This window comes from Hyperolius riggenbachi, chromosome 10 (assembly GCF_040937935.1).
Source record: "Hyperolius riggenbachi isolate aHypRig1 chromosome 10, aHypRig1.pri, whole genome shotgun sequence".
Lineage (NCBI taxonomy): Eukaryota > Metazoa > Chordata > Amphibia > Anura > Hyperoliidae > Hyperolius > Hyperolius riggenbachi.
Genome location: NC_090655.1, coordinates 51,951,672 through 51,965,081, shown reverse-complemented (window position 1 = coordinate 51,965,081; position 13,410 = coordinate 51,951,672). Strand labels below are relative to the sequence as shown.

General features: G+C 44.1%; 1 protein-coding gene across 6 annotated transcripts in view; it reads left to right on the top strand.

Annotated features, from left to right (window-relative positions):
- The window catches only part of EXOC6 (exocyst complex component 6), a 386,110-nt gene that overhangs the window by 128,303 nt on the left and 244,397 nt on the right, over positions 1 to 13,410 (top strand). For 5 of the 6 annotated variants that reach the window (XM_068258178.1, XM_068258176.1, XM_068258180.1 and 2 more), the window contains exons 4-5: positions 2,037 to 2,127; positions 12,236 to 12,281. In XM_068258178.1, the coding sequence (XP_068114279.1) occupies positions 2,037 to 2,127; positions 12,236 to 12,281 (137 nt within the window). Of the gene's footprint in view, positions 1 to 1,286; positions 1,450 to 2,036; positions 2,128 to 12,235; positions 12,282 to 13,410 lie in introns of those variants that run through there. The other variant, XM_068258181.1, reaches the window with a different exon arrangement.

Below are 13,410 nucleotides of genomic sequence, written 5' to 3'. Positions count from 1 at the left end.
TTGTGCAGCGTTTTCTGCCTCACTTTTTCCTTCCCACAGACTTCCCACTGAGGTGCCTTGATACTGCACTCTGGGAACAGCCTATTCGTTCAGAAATTTCTTTCTGTGTCTTACCCTCTTGCTTCTGGGTGTCAATGATGGCCTTTTGGACAGCAGTCAGGTCGTCAGTCTTACCCATGATTGCGGTTTTGAGTAATGAACCAGGCTGGGAGTTTTTAAAAGCCTCAGGAATCTTTTGCAGGTAGTTTAGAGTTAATTAGTTGATTCAGATGATTAGGTTAATAGCTCGTTTAGAGAACCTTTTCATGATATGCTAATTTTTTGAGATAGGAATTTGGGGTTTTCATGAGCTGTATGCCAAAATCATCAATATTAAAACAATAAAAGGCTTGAACTACTTCAGTTGTGTGTAATGAATCTAAAATATATAATAATATAATAATAATCTGAACATTTATATAGCGCTTTTCTCCTGTCGGACTCAAAGCGCTCAAGAGCTGCAGCCACTGGGACGCGCTCAAGAGGCCACCCTGCAGTGTTAGGAAGTCTAGCCTTGAACTCCTTACTGAATAGGTACCGACCCTAGCCAGGATTCGAACCCTGGTCTCCCATGTCAAAGGCAGTGCCCTTAACCAGAACTCCATTCAGCCACTGCTATATATTAAAGTCTAATGTTTATCAGTACATTACAGAAAATAATGAACTTTATCACAATATGGTATTTTTTTAAGAAGGACCTGTAGAGGCTGTCATATTTATTTCCTCTTAAAGGGGTACTATGGCTAAATTCTTCATTTTAAGTCCCTTTAACATGAAGATTTGTATGTGTAGCAATGTTAATAATAAGTATTATGGCTGATGAAAAGTATTTTGTACACTGATAGTACATATATATATAGCTAGGAGTCACGTCGGGAAGCTTTACCTATCTGACGCCGATTCAGCATAAACCATTGTGTGATAGGAGGCACTGTAACTGCTCTCCATGTTGCCGTTATATCTCTCCCCCCTCTGGTCCGCTCAGATGGGTTTATCCCAACTTGTAACTGCCGAATTCCGACTCGAGCTCTTTGCTGGCTGCAGCCGCCGTGCCTGTACAGCGCAGGACAGCGCTGTACGGCTCTATAGGTCCACGCTGCTCACTAAGGACCCCTGATTTGAAGCTGGTTACCACAGCAACGGACAACAATAGGTGTCCGTAGCTGTGCCAGCTTCAAATCAGGGGTCCTTAGTGAGCAGCGTGGACCTATAGAGCCGTACAGCGCTGTCCTGCGCTGTACAGGCACGGCGGCTGCAGCCAGCAAAGAGCTCGAGTCGGAATTCGGCAGTTACAAGTTGGGATAAACCCATCTGAGCGGACCAGAGGGGGGAGAGATATAACGGCAACATGGAGAGCAGTTACAGTGCCTCCTATCACACAATGGTTTATGCTGAATCGGCGTCAGATAGGTACATCTTCCCGATGTGACTCCTTAGCTATATATATATGTACTATCAGTGTACAAAATACTTTTCATCAGCCATAATACTTATTATTAACATTGCTACACATACAAATCTTCATGTTAAAGGGACTTAAAATGAAGAATTTAACCATACTGCCCCTTTAAACAATACCAGTTGCCTGGCAGCCCTTTGGCTGCTGTAGTGTCTGAATAACACCAAGCATGCAGCTAATCTTGTCAGATCTAACAATAATGTCAGATACATCTGATCTGCTTCAAGCTTGTTCAGCATCTCCTGTGGCTACACCTTAGCCTCTGGGGTTTTTTTTAGAAAAAAAAAACAAAAAAAAAACACTGTTCCGTTAAAACCGGATCCGATCCTGAACGGACATGTGTGGACCTAGCCTTAGCGTAGCAATGCATGCTTTCCCCCCAGTGTCATGCGCTGCAATATTAGCATATCACGTTCTGCTCTCCCCTGGTGCTAGTACCAGTAAAATTGCCTTGCGCTGCCTGCTAACGGCAGATTTACGGTCACTTCCTGCATCAGGCTTTTGTGTGCTCTGGACTAATTATATATGTATTTTTCAGGTCATTGCGAAGACAGAGGAAACCATCAGATGCAGAGTACAACAGAGAAATATTGCTACAGTGGTTGATAAGCTGCAGCTGTGCCTTCCAGGTGAGTGGCAGCATGTATGTGTATATATAAAAATGGAGCACTGTGCAAGGGTTTTAGGCAGGCGTGAAATAATGCTTTAAGAATGCTTTCATAAATAAAGCGTTGATCGTTTATTTTCTATCAAGTAACTATGCAAAGTGAATGAGCAGAAGAGAAATCAAATCAATATTTGGCATGACTACTCTGCCTTCAAAGGAGTATCAGTTTTTCCTGGCACACTTAGACATTCTTTTGAAGGAACTCGGCAGGTAGGATGTTCCAAACGTGATAGGTATCAGCTTGAATTTGAACCCCAGTCACCCATTTACTAACTGTACCAGGTTTGAGGCTTGTGCCAATAACAGTGCAAGAATGGCGGCAATTAAATATTCCCCTAGAAAATCAAGCCATTTTTGTGTGATTGAGTAACAAACAGTTAAACTTTCGCTTTCATAATATTAGTAGGATTAATCCTGTCATTATCACCAACTCCATTTGCAGAAATGCAGCCCCAAACTTACAAGAAAACTCCACCATGCTTCACTATTACATATCTAGGTCAGAAATAGCTCTGAGTTGGGAAGAAAATACTCTTCCTAAAGTTATGGAGCATAACCAAAATTACCAAATCACGTCTCCAAATAGCAAATATTTGGCAGTGGAGAAATTTCGCTGGAGTGGACAACTTACCAAAATAAAGGTCACAGTATCATCTGGGAAGCAAGAACACCCTAAGAACTGCACATGTGTCTAGACTTGGCAAAAGTTTGATATCACTCTAAGCATTATAGAGGCTTAGAGGACAAAAAAATTAAGGGGTGGGGAGGAGGAGACCCAAACCAAGTTGCTCATTAAAGTGTACCTGAGACGGTACACAGTGCCTTATTTATACTTACCTGGGCTTCCTCCAGCCCCATGAGGATCATAGACTCCCACACCGTCCTCCACGGCCGCTCCATTCTCCCAGGATCGCCTCCGGTATCTTCATTTGGGGCCAGTGTTGGTGTTTTTGCAAGCCCGGCCATGGGAGCGCGATGGGGGCACGACTGAAGAAGATACTGGAGGCGATCCTTGGACAACAGAGCAGCCAGGGAGGACTGCAAGGGAGCCCATGTTCCTCATGGGGCTGGAGGAAGCCCCAGGTAAGTATAAATTAGGCACAATGAGCCATTTCAGGTTCTCGCTAATGCTGGTACTTTACAGCTTTACTGAGAGTTCCACCTTAACTCTTATACTAAATCTACTATTACACTTATTCTCTGGTAACACTAACATACATTAACTACACTAAGCCCTGAAACAAGCAGTGATTACCTTTTCTCAAAAAAGGGCATCAGACTAAAAACTGTTCACCAAACTTTGCAACGCCAGCAAAATAATTTTGTTAGGGATGCTCACCGATCAAGCTAAATACAGTTGATGAGCGTAATTTAGCGGCTGAGCTCCTTCCACTGATGACCAGCTCCGTACATTAGCCTGGTACCCCCGGGTGCGAAGCTTGCATTGTGCTTCAGGGGCCCGGAGGGGATGTGTTAATTAAGGAGGAAAAAGTAACAGTCTGTGCTTTGTTAGAGGTAGCGTCAGGCGCCTTCACTGTGTGGCCGCGAGCTTCCTGCCTCCAATTATCCAAGGTGAAAATATTGGACCAGAAGATGACCCGGCCTGCAGCTTCATGACAGAAGATGAGGGTTGCTGTGCTAACGCTGACAGTGTGAGGTTACAGGCCTAGAACTGGGTCACTTTATAACTGGTGGAACCTGACATTAGTTTGCTGAGGAGTTAACTAGAGCAAATAGAAGTAAAAGATAGAAGTGTATAGAAAATCCTGTGATAGTGAATGTGTAAGACAAGTGCTCTGATAGAGCATTTTCCTTAGAATACTTTATAGCTGTAGGCGGATCAGTAAAACAGAGATAATTTATAATTACATACTAATTGTGCTGGAAAAAAAAAACAAGGCAACTCCTGGAGCCAATCTGGGTTGTAGGGTGAAGATGAAAGATGTTTGAAGGTGTTATGCTCACAAGTCAGGGTTGCCAGTATAAGCAACTATTTAAAGTGGTTTTGCCATCTAATTTCTTTTATAGTTTAAAGCAGTGGTCCTCAAACTAAGGCCCGCGGGCCGAATGTGGCCCCCTGAGGCTTTTATACTGGCCCTCCACACAAAAAATGTATTACTTATAGATTAGGTCAGCTACATCTTTAAATATTGGTGCTCCGCATACAGAATAGCAGTGCTGGCACCACCCATCCACATGGAAGCCAGAAAGCAGTCATTCGCTGGTTTCCAATCAAATTCCAGATCAGGTGACACTGCTGTCCAATTGGAATGCAGGTTGTCACCTGCGTATGCTTCACTGTCTGGCCAGCAAAGACTTCTACATCATTTTATGTATACTCCGGCCCCCCAGCTATCTGTATGTTGACCCGGCCCTCGACCCAAAACGTTTGGGGACCTCTGGTCAAGCATTAAACACGGCATAAAATGAACAGCTAAAACCATCTGACTCGTTTTCAAGGATTAAAACTCATGCTTAAGGCTACTTGCACACCAAGACGTTGCGTTAGGTGCCACGTTAAGGTCGCATAACGTGCACCTAACAAAACGTATGGTGCTGCAAGATAGGACAGTAGAGTGAGCCGCGTTAGGCGGCTCGATCCCTATAAGGTCTCCCAGAGTGGCGCTGATTGGCCGGCGGGACCACGTGATGCCGAGCAAGACACTACGCATCACGTGGTCCCGCTGGCCAATCAGCTGCCGCCAGTGCAGTGAATATTAAGTAGCCATGTGCGCGGCTACTGTAGCTGGCTCTCCCCGCCTCCTCTCTGCCCCCCACTGAGCATGTGCAAACAGTCTAACGCGGCTATAGCCGCTCTAACGCCGTAGCATGCTGCACTTTCGGGAGAACGTGCAGCGTTGCATGTAACGCAACGTGGGCTGTGTGAACAGCCCACTTGTGTTACATTGCTGTGCGTTGGGGGAGCGTAACGTCCCTGTGTGTAAGCAGCCTAAAGGTAGCCATACATCCGGCAATGATGGGCAGATTCGACTAAGAGACAAGTCTCTCTCTGATTGAACCTGTTTAGAGAGAGATCAGTTGGCTGCCCATACACAGTATGCCGATTCCCGATCGACTTTAGCATGAAATCTCTCAGGAATCAGTCGAATCCATTGCATCCACAACCTTTCCTCTGACCCCCTAATGTATATATGTGCCCCCCATATGCGTGTATACATTACCTGTCCTATGTCGCCCACCGCACGATTACCATCCATCTTCCAGTTCTTCCTCTTCCCGCCATGCGCCGTCGAGGTGTGCAAATGGAAGATGGATGGGCACCGTGCAATGGGTGACATAGGGCAGATAATGTGTAACTGTACAAACGGGGTTCATTTATACACTAGAGGGCAGCACCAGGAGTTTTGTTTGAGTTTGTCTCTTGTCCCGATATCACTCGCCGTTACCACTGCGCACCCGATTGACCACGGCGGCCCGACATCTTGCAGCATGTCTAATTGATACATGCGACCAATTTCAGCCCGTCGATTGGGCATGCTCTTGGCGGCACTGATTTTCGTCCAATTCTATAATAATTCTCAAGGGGAATACTGCGCTCCAGTGGTATAACTAACTCACAAAGACAGGGGATCGCAGTCCAGAAGGTTCACTCCACCTCTATCAATCACAATAAAATCAGTCACTGCGCATACTTCTTTTTTCCCTGTAAATCATAAAAAGCACATAGTGCCCAGTACTGCTAAAATCAAATATAGCTAGCACCCTGTGCTGCACACCTGGGGGTAATGCCACCACCTTATAGGGGAAATTTTAAGCAGGTCCCCCCTTCCGTGCGTGCACTCACCAGAAGAGCGTCTTGCTCAATTGCACATCAATTAGATCCACGCTCCTTTGCCAGCCAAGGGGACAAAGACAGGATGTCAAGCATAAGATCCATTTAATGAATAGATAGCATCTCGCAGGCACACAGATACAAGTTACAGCTCCACCGCGGATATACGAAGCCACTCCCTCCTCTGTGTGTTCCTGCTTCCGGGTGACGTCACTGCGCTCCTCCGACTACGCCCTACGCGTTTCGTCACATTCCGTGACTCATTCAGGGGCTGGAGGATAGCAGCAACGTGTAACTTTTATCCGCATAGCTCCCCCTCCGCCGTGGCTCCGCCCGCAACCGACGCTCACTACAGTTGCTAGGATACACCAAGGTGTGCTGGCTCCGTCTCCGCTATGCGGATTACAACTTAAAATACATACAAGCAACAGTAAAAACATCTAAAAAACAATTCATAAGAACACATATTGTCAGTCCAGGGTTATTAACTACCCAGCGCTTTACATCAATGCAGCTACCTACCACTTCTCATACTACTAATGAATATTGCTCATAGAATCCTCATATCCCCACTAAAAATTGCACAAAATTCGTTAATATCAATAATAATTCCCACCCCATTACAATTAATTCATCCTATTCTGTGTAAATTCTCCACTAATACATTCACTACCACTCCATGAGCCAATAATTAGGATACGTACTACCTACTGTGTATCAGATCCCATCAACTCACCTTAAAGTGACAGTGCGTGCATCCTATTACTACCTGGTAGTATATCAACCACCTTCAAATCCCTAGCCACCATTTAAAGTGAAATTGTATCCTTTGTAACTGAAGTGCAATATGTACCACCTCCATGAACTATAGAGTGAAATACCCATTGCATGCATAATTAATCCTATATCAAGTGATAATGTGACAGCAGTGCAATATGTACCACCTCCATAAACTATAGAGTGAAGTGCCCATTACATGCATAATTCATCCTATATCAAGTGAAAATGCACCCCACAACCCCTTATACCTTTTAGCATGTCTCTGCATGTCTCTGCATACTCACCTTACCTAAATCCCTATTTAAAGTGACAGTGCACTAAATCTAAATTACTTATTCACCTATTCTAAAGTTACAAACCTCTAAATAGGGTGCTCCCTTAATTCCGTAATCACCTTTTAAAGTGACCCCCTTGTCATTATTACCACCTCATCCGACCACCACCTATAATATACAATTGATTGAAATATTCCCTAACTAGACATCAGTACCACCACCCTGAACATCTACTGCCTCCACATTCCATTATAACTCTACCAAAGTACATCCAACTTAAATATATATAATATATAAAACTTTATAAACACTCCCAACAACGTGATTCTAACTCCCATCCCTGCACAAATAATACCCCAATCCTAATTATTTGCAATATAACAATTGATGTCCAATTCTATATTCAAACCTCTCGGAGTGAAAGAGCCCAGTTTATGGATCCATTCAGTTTCCTTTCTACAAAGCTGCTGCAGTCTATTAGATCCGCGCCAATGCGACCGCACATGCTCAACTGCAACAACTTTCAAACATCCTGGATCACTATCATGCACTTCCAGAAAGTGGGCCGAGACACTATGCCACTTGAACCCCTTCCTAATATTGTACATATGTTGATAGATTCTTTTCTTTAGTGGCTGGGTAGTTCTTCCAACGTACTGAAGGCCACATCCACATATAAGGACATACACCACATACGTTGTGGCACAGGTCATAAATTGTCTTACTTTAAAATCGCGTTGATGGACATTTGACCTTATCACATCTGTGCTAGCACTCTGTGTTTCACTACATATACAGCAGCCTCTACACATATGGAAAAATGTCAAATAGCTCAAATGTGGGAAAAGTTGGTGCACATGGGGAGAAAATGGTTCCATAAACTTGTCCATGAATTCATAATCACAATTTTCATGCAACCTGCCAACGAAATATGTATACTAGCAGAAAAAAGAGAGTTGGCTCTTGGGTGCATGAAAAGATTAAAAAAACTTTTATTTAGTTAGAAAAACATCTGTAGAAACATACAAAACATCAAAATAACATAATAGAAATATATAAGAACAGGTAGCTCAAATAACCACAACAATTGCTTTCAGGAACTTAATGAGGCTGCAGTCCTCAAAAAAATCAAAAGGGGCCCAGAAAAAGCACCAGAAGGTTATCTGCAACAGCATGGATTCTAGTGGCCAGCAACAGAATTGGTTAGTCCGGAGAGCACTTGATGCAAAGCAAATGACCTGATGAAGCAACAACAGATGGAGTATGGTGTTTGTAAGGCATCTGTGTCATTCAGACAACACATATCACTTCGTTGTATCAGCAGTTAGTAGGGCAAAGCAAGCATGCATGTAGTCCTAGTGTCCCTCAATCGCAGGGGTAAATATAAATTCGTTGTATCAGCAGTTAGTAGGGCAAAGCTAGCATGCATGCAGTCCTAGTGTCCCTCAATCGCAGGGGTAAATGATGAAAGGTGCTTGACATGAGGCAAATAGCCAGATGAGAAAACAGCAAATGGGATATGATGTTTGTTGAACAGCAGTGTCATTCAAGCAGCACGTATCACTTCATTGTATCAGCAGTTAGTATGGAAGAGCAAGCAAGCATGCACTCCACAATGTCCCTCAATCGCAGGGACAGATGATGATATGCACTTGATATAAAGCAAATGGCAGGTATAAGCAGCATGAAGCCAATGCACACAGATAGATCACTGCTGAGCGGCTTTGGGCACTCGCTTGCACCTGAGCCGCTCAGCAGTGATCTATCTGTGTGCATTGGCTTCATGCTGCTTATACCTGCCATTTGCTTTATATCAAGTGCATATCATCATCTGTCCCTGCGATTGAGGGACATTGTGGAGTGCATGCTTGCTTGCTCTTCCATACTAACTGCTGATACAATGAAGTGATACGTGCTGTTTGAATGACACTGCTGTTCAACAAACATCATATCCCATTTGCTGTTTTCTCATCTGGCTATTTGCCTCATGTCAAGCACCTTTCATCATTTACCCCTGCGATTGAGGGACACTAGGACTGCATGCATGCTAGCTTTGCCCTACTAACTGCTGATACAACGAAGTGATATTTACCCCTGCGATTGAGGGACACTAGGACTACATGCATGCTTGCTTTGCCCTACTAACTGCTGATACAACGAAGTGATATGTGTTGTCTGAATGACACAGATGCCTTACAAACACCATACTCCATCTGTTGTTGCTTCATCAGGTCATTTGCTTTGCATCAAGTGCTCTCCGGACTAACCAATTCTGTTGCTGGCCACTAGAATCCATGCTGTTGCAGATAACCTTCTGGTGCTTTTTCTGGGCCCCTTTTGATTTTTTTGAGGACTGCAGCCTCATTAAGTTCCTGAAAGCAATTGTTGTGGTTATTTGAGCTACCTGTTCTTATATATTTCTATTATGTTATTTTGATGTTTTGTATGTTTCTACAGATGTTTTTCTAACTAAATAAAAGTTTTTTTAATCTTTTCATGCACCCAAGAGCCAACTCTCTTTTTTTCTGCTAGTATACACATATGGAAACCCGGTCTCTGCCATGGAACCACCACCCGTCCGGGCGGGTCGACGCAGCTTGGCACCAACAAGTCCTTTCGATTCGGTGCCCGTTTATAAATACATTTCGGTTTTTCAGGAACAATGAGATTCAATCGAGCATCCTGTTGTAATACTGGCCAGTGTTTACAAAATATCCTCTCCACTTGTTTATACTGGGCATTAAACGTGGAAACAAAGGGAATCTAAAGGACTTGTTGGTGCCAAGCTGCGTCGACCCGCCCGGACGGGTGGTGGTTCTATGGTAGAGACCGGGTTTCCATATGTGTAGAGGCTGCTGTATATGTAGTGAAACACAGAGTGCTAGCACAGATGTGATAAGGTCAAATGTCCATCAACGCGATTTTAAAGTAAGACAATTTATGACCTGTGCCACAACGTATGTGGTGTATGTCCTTATATGTGGATGTGGCCTTCAGTACGTTGGAAGAACTACCCAGCCACTAAAGAAAAGAATCTATCAACATATGTACAATATTAGGAAGGGGTTCAAGTGGCATAGTGTCTCGGCCCACTTTCTGGAAGTGCATGATAGTGATCCAGGATGTTTGAAAGTTGTTGCAGTTGAGCATGTGCGGTCGCATTGGCGCGGATCTAATAGACTGCAGCAGCTTTGTAGAAAGGAAACTGAATGGATCCATAAACTGGGCTCTTTCACTCCGAGAGGTTTGAATATAGAATTGGACATCAATTGTTATATTGCAAATAATTAGGATTGGGGTATTATTTGTGCAGGGATGGGAGTTAGAATCACGTTGTTGGGAGTGTTTATAAAGTTTTATATATTATATATATTTAAGTTGGATGTACTTTGGTAGAGTTATAATGGAATGTGGAGGCAGTAGATGTTCAGGGTGGTGGTACTGATGTCTAGTTAGGGAATATTTCAATCAATTGTATATTATAGGTGGTGGTCGGATGAGGTGGTAATAATGACAAGGGGGTCACTTTAAAAGGTGATTACGGAATTAAGGGAGCACCCTATTTAGAGGTTTGTAACTTTAGAATAGGTGAATAAGTAATTTAGATTTAGTGCACTGTCCCTTTAAATAGGGATTTAGGTAAGGTGAGTATGCAGAGACATGCAGAGACATGCTAAAAGGTATAAGGGGTTGTGGGGTGCATTTTCACTTGATATAGGATGAATTATGCATGTAATGGGCACTTCACTCTATAGTTTATGGAGGTGGTACATATTGCACTGCTGTCACATTATCACTTGATATAGGATTAATTATGCATGCAATGGGTATTTCACTCTATAGTTCATGGAGGTGGTACATATTGCACTTCAGTTACAAAGGATACAATTTCACTTTAAATGGTGGCTAGGGATTTGAAGGTGGTTGATATACTACCAGGTAGTAATAGGATGCACGCACTGTCACTTTAAGGTGAGTTGATGGGATCTGATACACAGTAGGTAGTACGTATCCTAATTATTGGCTCATGGAGTGGTAGTGAATGTATTAGTGGAGAATTTACACAGAATAGGATGAATTAATTGTAATGGGGTGGGAATTATTATTGATATTAACGAATTTTGTGCAATTTTTAGTGGGGATATGAGGATTCTATGAGCAATATTCATTAGTAGTATGAGAAGTGGTAGGTAGCTGCATTGATGTAAAGCGCTGGGTAGTTAATAACCCTGGACTGACAATATGTGTTCTTATGAATTGTTTTTTAGATGTTTTTACTGTTGCTTGTATGTATTTTAAGTTGTAATCCGCATAGCGGAGACGGAGCCAGCACACCTTGGTGTATCCTAGCAACTGTAGTGAGCGTCGGTTGCGGGCGGAGCCACGGCGGAGGGGGAGCTATGCGGATAAAAGTTACACGTTGCTGCTATCCTCCAGCCCCGGAATGAGTCACGGAATGTGACGAAACACGTAGGGCGTAGTCGGAGGAGCGCAGTGACGTCACCCGGAAGCAGGAACACACAGAGGAGGGAGTGGCTTCGTATATCCGCGGTGGAGCTGTAACTTGTATCTGGGTGCCTGCGAGATGCTATCTATTCATTAAATGGATCTTATGCTTGACATCCTGTCTTTGTCCCCTTGGCTGGCAAAGGAGCGTGGATCTAATTGATGTGCAATTGAGCAAGACGCTCTTCTGGTGAGTGCACGCACGGAAGGGGGGACCTGCTTAAAATTTCCCCTATAAGGTGGTGGCACTACCCCTAGGTGTGCAGCACAGGGTGCTAGCTATATTTGATTTTAGCAGTCTTGGGCACTATGTGCTTTTTATGATTTACAGGGAAAAAGAAGTATGCGCAGTGACTGATTTTATTGTAATTCTATAATAATTATCAAATCGTCTGGTTGATCACCCGCAAAGTTGAGAGATGCATCGCCACCTTTAATCATGCAGGAGATTGAATTAGAAGCGTGTCCTCCACACTAAACCGTTTATTCTTCCTGTGGTTGCAAAGTAAGGAAGTCCGAGGCTCTGGAATTTTAAAAAGTGCTAACTTACTCCAGATTGAAATAGAAAGGTAACTTTAAATAACATTACTACAATATGGCTCACACAACACTGACAAATGTTGTGGCATTTTCCTTTAATGAAAGCAGAATTTCTTTTACATTTACCAGTAATTCCTAAACTCATGCTTCATTCTTGCCATCGGTTTGTTTTTCAGCCTTAGAAATGTACAGCAAGCTAAAGGAACAGATGAGCGGGAAAAGGTAAGTGTAGCAGACGTATTGGCAGAGAGATGGCTCCTGTAACTTGTAGACTGCTCTCCTTTTGTTGGTAGTTTCTGTTCTATACTTTGGGGAGTTCTTCATCTGTGATGTCCTCCTTTAAAGGGACATGAATAAAAAAAAAATCAGTTTTTACTTTCCTGGGACTTCTACCAGCCCCCTGCAGCCGTCCCGTGCCCTCGCAGTCACTTGCGGAGACTCTGGTCCTCCGCCACCAGCTAGTTTTGTTTTCGTTACTGGCTTTGATGGAGTTGGCGGGTTTTCTACGCCTGCGCAGGCTTGGCCACGCGTATCCTTCTTTATGTTCCCATCCTCAATAACGTCCTGCACAGGCGCAGGACACTGTTGGGAAAAATACGCGCGACTAGGCCTGTCAGCGAAAACTAAACTAGCTGGCGGTGGAGGACCGGAGGCTCCGTGAGTGACTGTGAGGGCACAGGACAGCTGCAGGGGGCTGGTAGAAGTCCCAGGAAAGTAAAAACTGATTTTTTTTTTTATTCCTAGCTTATGTGTCCGTTTAACAACTTTACCCCCCGCGGTCCGGATTTCTCCGTCCCTTTTTCCACCCTTATAAAACCAAGGGACGGAGAAATCCGTACCTCCCGCGCTACCACCGCTGTCCGCGCTACCGCCGCTTGTGCACGCCGCCGCCCGCTCGCCCGGAGATCAATGAATGGGAAAATCCATTCCCGTTCGTTGATCTAAGCCCCGGCAATGATCTACTACTTCTATGAGAAACAAGTGCGATCATTGTGATTTTCCCAGCCTCATAGTGCTTCCTGTAAGCGTCCTTCCGGACGCTTACAGGTCGCATGAACACAAACTCACTGTGGCCAAATAGTAAAACTACACCCTTTTCCAGCACTGCCTTCAAGTGACCCTGAGATGAGGCCACAGGAATAATATATACATACCTGGGGCTTTCTCCAGCCCGCTCCGGCCTGATCGTTCCCTGCCATCCTCTTCTGTCTTCCCGTTCACCCGCTACTAGCAACAGAAAATCCTACTACACAGGCACAGAATGCTCCCGGCGATGGGAGCAAGACAGGGGAGTGCACCTGCGCCGACTGGCCCTGACTGACAGATTTTCCAGGGTCAGTAGCAAGCGAAG